Raw genomic sequence first — 14,180 nt, forward strand, 5'->3', positions numbered from 1 at the left:
TCGGACCAGGGACGCCTGTATGTGGAGATGTGTTAAGGATAACAGGTCAAGGGAAGCGTTCAATCCCAATTTATGAGATCGGGAGCTGCTGTGGAGCTATATAAGTCAAGGAAAGTGTCCGATTCCAGATGATGATATGTTCGTTGGATTTGGGGAGTTTTGTGATGTCGTTTTTTGTCGTTTTGCGTGGTTTAGTATGGGGGTGCGTGTCTAAATTGGTTTGTATTTAGTTTGTCCCCACCCAAAAACCCCCTATTTCCCGCACTTGTCCCGTTAGTCTCATTAGGCATTTTGTGGAATGTGTGTGTTTGTTTTTCGATGTATTTTCGTCCTCATAATGTGTACGTAACGACTTTATATGCGCCATATTGGAATTGTGGTTTATGGACGTAACGTTAGCGACAGCCCCGGACGGTGCACAAGTCCTGAAGATCATATTGATGCGCTCTTGGTTGGTGTGGCGGGGGGTACGTGTGGAGGGGGGTAAATGGGCGGAGCTTGTGCACATGTCCGGGGCTGTCGCTAACGTTTCCTGTTTATGGTCGTTTCCGCCATATTTGTGACGTCATAGGTCAAAGCAGACGGGCGGGATCGGACGCTTCCGCATTTCCCAAAACAGAGTCCACAGAAGTTGTATAAACTGAAACCTTTAAGTCTTTGAGCCTTTCACGCACATTTTGGAACCATTTAAAATGCTTGAAAAATGAGTCTCTTACTCATCTTTCAAAACTTAAATTATGTTAAATAAGGCTAGGTTTTTATTTTTATGAGTCTGTTACGTGATAATGTGGAAATAATAACAGGTTTTATGAATGGCAAAAATTTCAATTGTTTATAAAACCTGTTTAACTTAAAAGTGGAAGCTCTCCTGTTCAAGGAATGTAGAACTACATGGTACTGGTAAAAAAATCTAGAACTGTTCCTGAGATACAGCATTTTAAATTTTTTTTCAAAAATGGTATGCACAGTGTCCTCTTTGGAGGGCTGTAGCTCAGAGAAAACAAAAAAAAGTGTGTTCCTTACTTAGTCCTTCATTTTAACATATGCTAAATCCAATAACACCCGAGACTATGAAGGTAAGATTTTTTCCTAGACTGCCTGAATCGATATGGACTATGCCTAAATTAATGCCACACTCACAAAACTAGGAGGAATCTCACAATTCACACTACTTATATAGCTCAGTCGATGCTCACAATAGCAAAAAGCCAACACCTACAACCCCAAAAAGTGGAATCAGCCTTCCTCATGACCTATATAGCTCAACCGTAGTTCTTGATACTAAAAAACCAACACCTAAAACTCCAAAAAGTGGAATTGGACATTTCTCTTTACCACAACCACAGCTGTCAACATCTACCACCAAACCACAAGCTTCACACACCCACATAACTCACAAAACACCACCGAAAACAAAATACCATAAACACACACACATACACACACCAGAAAAACAAAAATCTCCCTCTCCCACACACAAAACAACCCCAAACTACTTGATATCACTCCCAAACACAAAGTCAGCAAACAAGCAAAATCAATCACACCTTACAAAAAGAAAAATATGAACCCAACTGGTCTTTTCCAACAAATTCTAAACACCCATCTAACCCCTAACCTGCCCCATTAAGCCTGGGCACGTCTCCAAAACCCCTCTCCCAAGCAATATAAATAGCTTAAAAACATTGTCTGCTTTCAAACAAAAACTGAGTGGGTTGAGGACTTTTTGGTAAGGAGAATACAGCATGTTATCTTGGACTGAGAGTCATTGTCATATGTAGTAGTAACTTTGGATGCGCCACAGGAAAGTGTGTTGGGACCATTGCTTTTCATGTTGCATATTAATGACCTTGCAGATAATATCAATAGTAAAATCAGGTTTTATGCAGATGATGCAGTTATCTATAATGAAGTAGTATCTGAGAGAAGTTGCATAAATATTCAGTCAGATCTTGACAAGATTACAATATGGTGCAGAGATTGGCAACTTGCTCTTTATGTTCAGAGTTGTAAAATTATGCACTCCCCAAAACGACAAAATGTAGTATCCGGTAACTATAATATCACTGCATCACAGTTGGAATCAACAAACTCATACAAATACCTAGGTGTAACATTGTAGGAATATGAAATGGAATGATCACATAAGTTCAGTCATGGGTACAGCAGGTTGTGGACTTAGGCTTATTGGTAGGATACTGGGGAAGTGCAATCAGTCTACAAAGAAGATTGCTTACACATTACTTGTGTGGCCAAACCTAGAATATTATTCAAGTGTGTGGTACCCATACCAGATAGTACTAACAGGGGATACTGAACATTTCCTGAGAGGGGCAGCACGAATGGTCGCAGGTTTGTTTAATTCATGGGAGCATTCTGCAGACTTTTGGAGATAGACGTACACTATCCCAAGAATGTCTATTAACTAAGTTTCAAGAACTGGCGATCACTATAGGTATATACAACAACCCCCTATATATTGCTCGCACAGGGATCATATGGATAAGATTAGAATAATTATTGCATGTACAAGGGATTCAAACAATCATTCTTCCTGCACTCCATATGTGAATGGAACAGGAAGAAACCCTATAACTGGTGCAATGGGGCGTACCCCTGCCATGCACCTCACAGTTGTTTGCAGAGTGTAGATAGAAGCTTAACAGAATGTCTTGTGGAGGGATTCTAATAGTGATATTCTCGATGTTTTAATTTGAAGTCCTACCATGAACCAAGTACTCAGGAAAACATTACTCGAAGGACAAAAATTAATGTTAATGCAACGCATCATTTTCCTGGTAAAAGGTAAATGATTCTGGGTATGTCATCAATGACCCCCGAGAGACAGTAACCGATAAAGAATTAATCTGCTTATTTCTGACTGTTCTCAAGAATTTTTTTTCACGTTGGGCTCTACTGGGGGCAAGTCCAGCACGCCTCTCACTCATACTGGGTTTTTCCTTTAACCCGATAATTAAAAAAAAAAAAATGTTGTCGATCAGTATTACCTGTGTTCAACTTCTGCAGTTGACGTGGAAGCAGTCTCATCAGGTTTCTCCACCTTCACCTGCACAGTCGTCGTGTTTTCATTCCCTGCCATCTTTCAGAAAATAGTTCAAAGTAATAAATACCACGAAATGGAAAGCTCATTTCTTACTGGTATTTAGGGTTAGGTTGATATGCTGGACATCATAAAACTTCCGTAAATTACGATGTAAACAACAATTACAACGTGAACAAACGTGTCGTGACACACTACACCCCGACTCACCAATTTCAACGCGTCTGAATTCGACAAACAACACTAAACAATAATAGAAAATTACGTCAGATTTATGTCTGGCACATTATTGACAGACACCAAGAAAATTCATTCTCATGCTCTCTCACGTAACTTACACATCGCGCAGTAGCAGACTACCAATACTACTGCTAGAGTAGACGCAGTGCTGTACTACGTTGTTGTACGAAGCAGCCGTATCACAACCAAAGATAATGGAATTTCACTTGACAGCCGTAAAAAAAATAAAATAAGAAAAAAACATAAATAAATACATCGATCCCTGAAAAAATTTGATGAACAAATGGAATGCACGAGGAAAGTGAAAACCAAACTTAATGATTTGTGCCCAGCGAGTATTTCAACGGGTACCGACTGAAACATGTTTGAGAACGAGTGTCATGTCTTTTACAATGCACTTCGCAGTATTTATGTTGTGACAGAAAGGAAGAAGTTGTGTACTAGTGTTGTTCTGTTGTAATCCGCGGAGGAATAGTTAGGGATATTTAAAGTGGAGAAGATGGGAAGTATAGGGACCAACATAACGCGAACCGCGGGGAAAGGGAAAAGTAAAGCAGCATTGCGTGCAGGACTACCGAGAAATGTTAGGAGTATGAGGTTGTTTGAAACAAATCTGAAATATGGTTAGCAATATGTTTCAATATAATGAAATATGCTTTACACTCAGCAATTTTGTATGTTTAGCAAGGAGGTCCTTGAAGCAACGTTGCAGAAAAAGAGAGAATGTAATGCAAAAGCCCAAAAAATAGTTGAGAGTTTACTGGAGAAAGATATCAATGAAGAATGGTTCGTCGGCTGTGTGAGTTTTATCGTCATTTACATTGTTTTATTCTGTAGAAATTCTAATTTCTTACTCGGATTACACTGCACTGTACTATCAAGAGTATGGTCTCTTTGAAGTCAACATGGCCGTAAGCGTACATTAATGACACTAAAGTGCATTCATATAATCTGACTCTTCGTGAGAGGCTATTGATTGGTGGTTGATTTGGTGGAGGGGACCAAACAGCTAGGTCATAGGTCTCATCAAATAGGGGGGGGGGGGGTTGGGGAAGGAAGTCAGCCATGCCCCTTCAAAGGAAGCTGCCCGGCATTTGCCGGAAGCGATTTAGGGAGCTCATATAAAACCTAAACCGGGATGGCCAGTCACAGATTTGAACCGTTGTCCTCCGGAATACCTGATGCACACAACTGTGAATTAACATGTACAACAATGTGTTGGTAAATTACAATGGTAAATAGTGCTATACGTATTTGAAATTATGTTCTTCTTTACAGTTCAATGTCGTAGCTTCTAAAAGGAAACACATTATGTTATACCTCAAGCAGAAACTCGTAGGTTTAGATAAGTTGAAGTGAGGTTCTTCATAGAAAGCCCTTGCTGCTGCTTACTGTGTTCTACAGGCAACTAATTATGGTATCAGAAAGAAATATGATGTTGCTTGATAACACCAAACCCAAGTGGAGAGCATGTTGGGAAGATGGAAGGTTATGCAAAAGAATGAAAATGAAGAACTGTACTTATCTTTTTTTAGAGTGTTCATGTTCAAAAACATAGAAAATTGGTTCCGGTCAGTGGCCAGATAATAAATGAAAAAGCAGTTGCATTTAACAAACAGTTTTGTGGTAGAAATTTATTTGTAGAGAGTGAGGGTTGACTATCAAAAAAGAAAAAAAAATGGAAGACAAATTGGCATGTCCTAGCTGACAGTCACAAGGGAAGTTGCCTAATAATGAAAAAGATGCAGAATGATTTGTAAAGATGAAATGGAAGAAAATAGAGGAAGAAGAATTAACTACTGATGCCTTCTAAGTACTGATGAACCAGCCTCTTTCCCTAGGTAGTTCCTTCAAAAAACATTAGCTGCCAGGAACGAGAAGGAAGCTTATGGCTACAGACAACAGAAACTGCATGTAACATTAATTGTGTCCCCTAACACAAATGGGAGTCATAAACTACAACTCATAGTGATTGGGGAATCCCAACATCCATTTTGTTTTCAACACAGTGACAGAAATACACTACCAGGTCAAATTGTGCGCAGAAGAAAGAGTGGATAAACAGAGAAATATTCTCTTGGTGATCTCACAATACATTTGTATCAACTACGATTTAAAAAAAAGCTGAAGAAGGGGAAGCTTCCAGTGAAAGCTATTCCTATAATTGACAAAGCTCGCAGTCATCCAACATATGTGAATCCAAAGTCTGGTGGTGTACAAGCACTCACTATCCCTCCCAGTGTGACAACCCTGATTTAGTCCAAGCACCAGGGAATTTTGGAATCAAATAAACACCCTTATTGATGTGCACTTCTTGTCACCACACTGAACAAATGTGAAAACGACTGTACCAAGGTTATGTTGAAGATGTGGAAAGCAATCAACTTACCAGATGGTTTCCAAACAGCATAACATCGGATAAATGGAGAATGCTTCCATAATGAAATGCTGGAGAAAAGAGTGGCTACCCATTGATGCAGAGTTATAACTAGTATGGAGTGACAGTAATGAGCCAGTCAATTCAGAATCATCAGCTGCTGACACTGTACATTGACATGTTCGACAAGCAATCAGGAGGAGGAGAAATTGACGAAGATGATATTACTAAGTGTCTGAATGTGGAAAACTGCAAGATAAACCAAACTTTAACTCAAGATAAACCAAACTTTAACAGTTGAAGGAATAATCAAAAGTATACAGGAAAGTAATGATGAAAGTGATGAAGAGGTAATAGGAGGAGAGTACTTCTGCTGCTGAAGCTATAGATGTCTTCCTGGAGTACATTATCTGACAACAAGATACAAGCAATGTAGCCTATCTTGGAATTTAATAAAGTGTAGTCCCTGTGTATTTAAACTACATTTCAGACACTCAGTAATCCGGCATCAGTATGTGCAAGGAATGACTGGATTAGCAAGAGTCTAGTGTAGTTCAGCAATGAACAAATAGAAGTAATCTTTATTGGGCAACTTACTTGTTCAACTGCAAATTTAGTTACAGAGGGAAATGAATTGTTCAAAATTATAGGGGGATACAGAGGCTTGATTGCAGTAATTCAAATTGATGTAGGTTGCAGTAAAGACAAAGCGGTTTCTACAGGGTAGATTAGCATGGAGACCTGCATCAAACCAGTCTTCTGATGGAAGACAGAACAACAACAACAACAACATGTATGAAATAGTCCAGAAGTAAAAGTAATTCACATAGTTATTGGTGTGAGCAGATTATGAGTATTCATAAGCTGATGGTAGTATAGTTTACTACTTCGTGCTGTTAATGTATAACTTCATTTGTTCCACATCACGGAAGACTCTCATTCATGATTATGTTTACAGAACACGATGAATGAATTAATGATGGTACCACTTCTGTTGCATACTAATTCATTATGACTGCTTGACTCCTTGTGAATATGTATAATCTGATTAGCTTTCTCTTTACCACTTTAATATTTAAACTTAGATTGAATTTCATACATTACAGCCTCAGAAAGAAGTATCGATATGAGAAAACCAAAAAGAACTGTAACATTTGTCAGGAAGAAATGATTGTGTTCCATCTAACAAATGATCTCGCTTTGTCAGTTACTTTAAGGTAAATTGCAGTGTTTTCCTTTCTTTTTTTTTTTTGTGTGTGTGTGTGTGTGTGTGTGTGTGTGTGTGTGTGTGTGTGTGTATACTTGGTTGTAACACTATTCTCCTTCCAGTCTGGTCGTCTTTTTGTTTTGTCCTTGTTCTCATGGTCTGACTACTCTGTACCACAGTCACACACAGATTTATTCCTCTTGGCTTCCTTTCCAGGTAGGGTGATGCTGTAAGAGTGTGTCTCACTACAACCATATACTGAATGACAAACACACCTTCAATGATAATCTTTTGAATTATTTCAATTATGTACATCAGTTGTGAAGTCAGGTCCAAATTGATTCAAGTACATCAATCACCACATCAAACTCACCTTAAGATCTAAGATTTACAATCTTCATTTGTCTTTGAAGTTTACATTGTAGTATGTCCATTTTCTGTGAGGTGCTCATGACACCTTAAATGGGCATCACCAAGGCATAAATGTCCTCATTCAGCAAGTGCCACTGCTGTCACCAAACGCCGCACCATGCCCCTGCTGTGTTGTGTCACTGCATACACATCTTCTGCACAAGTCACAGATCACGGTGCTCACAGTGTATTTTTCCCACCACACAAAATGTTTATAAGAGACATGACCATCTTTCACCAGTGTGAATATCCTCAGTGGAACATAGGTCATTTTCATGAATAACCCATGTTACATTACAAAATAAACTGTTTGCAGTACTTAAGTTATGCTTTTGCAGCGTACCATAAGTATGGCTATTGTTGTCAGATTTTAGACATTGTAATGTTCTGGAGAGTATTTTGTAATACTTTATCATATTGTGACTAGCAAATATAAGAAGTATTATGATAATACATATTCAAAGATTAAAATCTTCAGAAAATTAGAACAAGCAACCACTAACTTGCAGATGAATGATGGGTTTCAGGCAAACACACATAAAGATCAGATAACTGAACTAGCATTTCAGCTTTTGCTTCTCATGTAGCTATTCCCTTTTCTGATGTTGTAATTTGACTACCCCATTTGCAATTTATGTATGGGTATGCATTTGTAAGCACATCTGGACAATGTATGTAAACTCACAGTAAAGAAAAGCTCTGAAGCTGAGATACAATATGTATCTGCTGCCCCATGTTGAACATGTATTTGACATAAAAAGTTGAAGAAATGTCTACATTGTTATTGGAAAAGTACTACTTGTGACACTGTTATTGAAATAGCTTTTACATCTGTATTGTAATGAAAATGCCAGTGGTACAGTAACCTCAAAATTTTGATAGTAAGTTATAAAAATGAAAGGAAATTTATACTTAAATGTGAAACACATTTTCTTTTCTGTTGCAGTTGAAATTTATTAGTGATACCCACTTTCAAGATGTAGTTGAAGAAAGGGCAATCACTAAACTTTGCGGATACCCTTTGTGTAATGGTATTTTGAAGAACATTCCAAATCAACAGTATAAGATATGCACAACACAGAATAAAGTTTATGACTTAACGGAAAGAAAGGTAACTGTCCAAACCACAATAATGGTTTAATATGTGCAATTTAGGGTTGTGTCGAGAAGAGAGAACACAAAGAAAGGCTTTTTACTGCTTCCTTCATTTAACATGAATTTACTTATTCTAAGGTTGGCATGTGTTTCCCATAAGGGCAAACATAAGAGACTTTGAGCATGTAAATTAGCAAATTTTATCATTAATGTTCATCGCAGTGCAGTATGTGATTTGATAATGTTTTGCACTTTAATCCAATGTGCCACTCACTTCACACATGCACATGTTGGGGAGAAAGGGGTGAATATTCTTTCATCAGAATACCAGGCACCATATTGTTGTCTTTGTAATTTTGCTAGGCCTTTGTGGATAAGAACCCAGTTTGTTGGATTGATAAAACTCGCAACTGACGAGTTAATTTCCAACAACTTCAGGCTTCCACTCACTAAGAGGACCTTCGAGTACTTGAATATACCTACTTTACTGAAAGTAAAGCTGCATGTTTTTTTCAGACTATTTCACACAAGTTGAATCCCTATTCACGTTTTATTTACAAGAAATTTCTGTGCTTGCATTTCTTTTCCAGCATTAAAGTTATAACTCCTGTGTGTTGATTGGTGACTGCAAAGTTGAAGCAGCACTCCTCCAGCAAGATTTAAATTGCTAGCCAGAAGAATGTTCGATATTACATTATTGATACTCTACTGAAGCTATTTTTCTCAGTTTTCATTATAAGATTTTAATTGAAGGGGTCAGTGAAAGAAAGTGCTATCCGTCAATTTATTAAGTGTTAGACTGATCACTTTATCTCTTTTGTTTTCAAATGCACCATATGCTGGTAGGTAGTATTTACCTGTCTACTGTATAAATTATTTTGTGTAATTGTGTTTTGTTCTTATCTTTGAATTTAACTCAGCGTATAATATGCAGTATCTTAAAATGTGCTCCTGAGGGCTACCACTTTCTTCTGCCAATCCCTTCAGTGGCCTTGAAGAATCTGTTTCATATCCTAAATGGAACAATGTCAATAGCATACATAATATACAGCATTTGTTTCATTTGATTTTCTATTAGATCATAAGGCAAGATTGCCCTGGAATTCATGCTTTGCAGATTAAGTTAGATGACAGTGAACTCATTTATGGCAGGAGTGGGGTTCAGTTCCCCTTTTAGCTTATACGCTTTCTCTAATACTTTCGTAATGGGATTGTGCTCCATTCTTGGTGACTGTAAGGTGAACTAGATGTTAAAAACTCTTCACCTTCATTCCCTGGTTCAAATGAAATGACACTAAGTCATTCAGAAGGTTACACATGCCAACCATAGGTAAAGTCCATCTCACATGGAGTAAGATTCACTGCAATCTTACTTGCCGGCTCACACGACAGCTCCCATGTGGACTCTGACATCTGCTGGCCTAAAGGGAGCTGTGCATGTTTTCTGTGATAGCTCTGGTGCTAATTTCTTGTGAAGCCTTGTGAGGGTCCCTGAATTCTACCTCCGCTGGTCAGTCAGAATCCCTGTTTGGCATCTGGCATCACAGACTACAGGCGCAGGAACTCCCAGACAACACCAGTTAACCCTGAAGACCAGACAGAATGCCATGCGCCACTAGCCAATGGACGATCTTTCTCAAACAACTGTAAAGGAAAAATAGTTTCATTTGTCAGCTTCATGATGAACTGCTCATTATTTCATCAATGGTCATATTTATTGTGATATTTCAGGATTAAGTAAACTACTTCAAGAATTTCTGAAAGTTTGCAGTGCAAAATAGACATTCCTATCAATTTGCGTTTAGTGCATGTTAGGTCACATGTTGCTGTGTATGAATTATGGATAGCATATTGAATTTTTCTTTAAACTTTGAAGGCTATTGCTATCTGTCACCAATTTCAAGGAAACTGATCATATGTAAGGCACTTTGTCCTGAACTCAAGTGCCAGCGAAAAAGCCAGAATGAAATATTCATAAAATTCTTCATATCTCTCTAATGGTTTCAGATAATGAAACAAAATTTTGGGAAATCATAGTAAGCAAAGGGGGAGAGTATTTAGTCATAAGATTAATATGCAAAACTTCCATATCTAGCACAATATTCAAGCACCTATCAATTTTTTCAATGAAATAATGTAACATTTAAGCGCCTTCAATAGCTGGTAAAATGAGAATTGCTTTGGGTTTGGAACAATATATGTGAAAAAATTAAAATTTATTTTTATATCGAGAATGAGAAATTTTCATTTACTTTTGTCTTTCCGTCAGTTGCTTTTTTTTTGTGATTCTGTCACAATGTCAACTGCATTAGAATGCTAGTGAAATGTATATTTTATAAACTCTGCCATATTTTGGTGAAAAAACAGTATGACTACTCAAAATTCGTCACTGATAATATTCCTTTAAAGAAAAATAAGTCTGGGGAAAATAAATCATTTCATCTGTTGAAATTTCAGTAGAGTATTTTTAATAAGAATGATATGGATTGAAACTGCCCAACAGATTTTATTTCTGTATCTCAGTAATCTAAGAAAAATGAAAATAGTTAACAGCACATAGCATGTCATCTTTTTTTCCCTTTCCCTATACAGAATGAAGGAGTATACTGTTTCATCACAAATGTCTTTTAGTTTGTTGAAGATATTGGTAATCTGTTTACACCTTTATGTGTAGTTGACTGGATTTTACAAATTTAAATGTTTTCATATTTCTCAGATCATTGAGATACAGAAATAAAATTTTTTGGCCAGTGTGAATCCACATCATTCATGATTAAAAACATACTGGGTTATAGGATACCATTAAAATTTCAACAGAAGTAGTGATTTATTTTTGCCAGAATTCTTATTTTTTTAAATTTTTCTTCAGGGAGGTGTTATCAGTGAAGAGTTCTGAGTTATATGTAAGTTCCCTTATCTTCACATTCAGATCTGCTTCTTTCACCAAAAAACAGTAGAGTTCATAAATATTCATCTCTCTTACATTCTAATTCAGTTAAAATTTAGACAGAATCATAAAATGGCAACTGATGGAAAGAGAAGTCAATAAATAGTTTATGAAAATGTGCATTGTTGGTATAAAAATAGACTGTAATTTCTTCACGTACGTTGTTCCAAACTCATAGCAATTCTCTTTTCATCTGCTGTTGATTGTGTTTAAAGTTACATTATTTCATTGGAAAAAAATCTATAGCTGTTTGAATATCGTGCTAAATATTGCAGTTTCCCATATTAACCATATCATTGAATACTCTTCTCTTTGCGTACTATCATTTTCCAAAATCTTGTTTTGGTATCTGAAACTGTTTTCAAGATATGAGGAATTTTGTGAATATTTTGTTCTGCCATTTTTGCTGGCACACAAGTTCAGGATGAAGTGCTTTACATATGATCATTTTTCTAGAAATTATGGTAGATAACAGTATCCTTCAAAGTTTAAAGAAAAATTCAAGATGTTAGCTACATTTCATATGCAGCAACATATGACCTAAGATGCACTTAACGCAAATTGGTAGCGATGTCTATTTTTCACTGCAAACTTTCCAAAATTCTTGTAATAGTTTACTTAATTCTCAAAGATCACAATAAATATGACCATTAACAAAATGATAGACAGTTCATCATGAAACTGACAAACGAAGCTATAAGATCTGCAAGGATTCAATTTTTTTACTGAATAGTGTATTTACATTCATTTGAGAAAGATTGCAATTTGGCAGGCTTGCACACCTTGCCGTTCACACAGTCAAGCCAGCCAGCTAGCTTCCATATTGAATCATACATTTGGTGAGAGGCTCAGTATGCAAGGTAGCTGTCATCCCCATCTGCTAGCTGACAGTCATGCACACCTCCTAGCAAACTTGGCAGTGAATGTTACTCCATGTAAGGTGGGCTTAACAGTTTTCTGGGAAACGCTTTCCTTTTTCTAAAGCTATGTAATCAGCAAAGACCATTTGTAGCAAGACATTTAACAAACCAGTGATTTGTCAGATGAGCTGTTCCTCTCACTTAAAAAACATTCCTATCCAAAGGCAATGCATCTTTTAAGTAGCTGATTGAACTAATTCCCCAAGTACATTAAGTGGCCTGGTAAAAGAAAACAGTTATCAATTTAAAGTTTAATTTAAACACTACCATAGTTTTTGTTGTTGTGTTCTTCAGGCCAAATAGCACTTGTTGCAGCTCTCCATACGAGTCTGTCCTTTGCAGGCCTTTTTTTTCTATGCATAACTACAGCACCATACATTCACCTGAAGTTCCTTATGGTAGTCAAGCCTTAGCCTCCCTCTGTACTCCCCCCCCCCCCCCCCCTCTCCTCCTCCGCTTCCCTCTTTTGCCAAAGTATCTACTCCTTGGTACCTCAAGATACATCCTATCAACTAATACTTTTCTTTAGACTGGTGGTGCCATAAAGCTCTTTTCTCCTCAACATTTCAGGGCATTTTGATTAGGTACTTGATCTACCAGCTAATCCTCAAAATTTGTCTGTATGTGTATCATCCACATTTCATATTCATATAAAGCTACACTCCAGACAAATGCTTAAATGCTTTCAGAGGAGACTTCCTTACATTTAAATTATAGTCATTGTGGAGATATTTCACTGTTTCAGATAAATTTTTCTTGCTGTTGCTAGTTTACATTTTATATCCTCTATACTTCTGACATCATGCTTTTTTTGCCTTCAGTATCTAATTTTCTAATCAATTTCCTTCGGTATCAGGTTGTCTGATTTTTCTATATTCCATCACTCACATTTTACTTTTGTTGATGTTCATCTGATAATTTCCCTTTCAAGACACCTTCCATTCCTTTCCAATGATCCTCCAAGTACTTTGTTGTGTCAACAGCAAATCTCAATTTTTATTTCCTCTCCATGAACTTAAATTCTCTTTCTAAATTTCTCTTTGGTTTCAGTTACTGTTTGTTCATGGTACTGATTGAATAACATGTGAGAAGGGCTAGAACCCAGCTCACTCCCTTCTCAACCACTGCCCCTCTTTCATGTCATTCGACTCTTATAACTGCAGTCTGGTTTTGGTACAGATTGTGGATATCTTTTGCTCCCTGTATTTTATTCCTGCTGTCTGCAGAAATTCAAAGACTGTACTCCAGTCAATGCTGTCAAAAGCACCTTTTAAATCTACAAATTTTATAAATTCAGGCTCTCATGTTGTTAAATCTTCAAAGTTAACACATATATTTCGGACAACACAACAACACATATAAGTCACTGAGTAAGTGGACCTGTGAACAAGTCGGCATTCGAATAAACACTGAGTCTCAGTCTAGCGGCCGCTGCTTGGCTGGCCGCTTAGGTGGCGCAGCTGCTGCATGGCTGGCAGACAGCGCCGCACGTAGAGGACGTGCGTAATTGCGCGGCGGCACTTTGAATAATCGGCGAGTCACAACACTTTTCCCCCCTTTGAAATGGTTGCACTGGTCTTGATGGAGGTGTCCTGGAGATGGCTAACGTCCATAGGCGTTGTTTGACTTGCCGTAAAGTCTCGAGGAGGAGGCTTCCCGTACGGATGGAAGTGTCCCCGATGATAATGGGTCGAGATGACAGGAGATGTAGGGGTCGAATCTGCTGGGGCCCCATGCACCAATCCGCCCGTTGCGGCAAGTCCAGTTGATATGACAGGAGATGTGGGCGATGTGTCGGCGTCCGTTGGAGGAGGAGGCGAGTAGATGTACTCTGACAGAGGATGGTCCTCCGGTTCCTGCATGGGCACGTCTCCTGGTAGCGTCCGTTCTGGTGCTGGCATCGCGATGACGGTGAGAGGGCT

The 14,180-nt window shown here is 37.9% G+C and overlaps 2 protein-coding genes across 8 annotated transcripts in view; one reads left to right on the forward strand and one right to left on the reverse strand.

Moving 5' to 3' along the window:
- Positions 1-3,536, reverse strand: part of LOC126482378 (DNA-directed RNA polymerase III subunit RPC6) — a 77,886-nt gene extending 74,350 nt beyond the window's left edge. The window contains exons 1-2 of one of the 4 annotated variants that reach the window (XM_050106476.1): positions 3,400-3,536; positions 3,009-3,100 (exon numbers count right to left, since the gene is read on the reverse strand). In XM_050106476.1, the coding sequence (XP_049962433.1) occupies positions 3,009-3,100 (92 nt within the window). In that variant the 5' untranslated portion in view covers positions 3,400-3,536. Of the gene's footprint in view, positions 1-3,008 lie in introns of all 4 variants that reach the window. The other 3 variants (XM_050106473.1, XM_050106475.1, XR_007587642.1) reach the window with 3 other exon arrangements.
- An 86-nt stretch (positions 3,537-3,622) lies between these two features.
- LOC126482376 (putative RNA polymerase II subunit B1 CTD phosphatase RPAP2) overlaps positions 3,623-14,180 on the forward strand; it is a 41,658-nt gene continuing 31,100 nt past the window's right edge. For 2 of the 4 annotated variants that reach the window (XM_050106470.1, XM_050106469.1), the window contains exons 1-3: positions 3,623-3,898; positions 3,986-4,100; positions 8,243-8,407. In XM_050106470.1, coding sequence (XP_049962427.1) covers positions 3,801-3,898; positions 3,986-4,100; positions 8,243-8,407 — 378 coding nt within the window. In that variant the 5' untranslated portion in view covers positions 3,623-3,800. Of the gene's footprint in view, positions 3,899-3,985; positions 4,101-4,394; positions 4,536-8,242; positions 8,408-14,180 lie in introns of those variants that run through there. The other 2 variants (XM_050106471.1, XM_050106472.1) reach the window with 2 other exon arrangements.

The sequence above is a fragment of the Schistocerca serialis genome, chromosome 5 (genome assembly GCF_023864345.2).
Source record: "Schistocerca serialis cubense isolate TAMUIC-IGC-003099 chromosome 5, iqSchSeri2.2, whole genome shotgun sequence".
Classification (NCBI taxonomy): Eukaryota; Metazoa; Arthropoda; class Insecta; order Orthoptera; family Acrididae; genus Schistocerca; species Schistocerca serialis.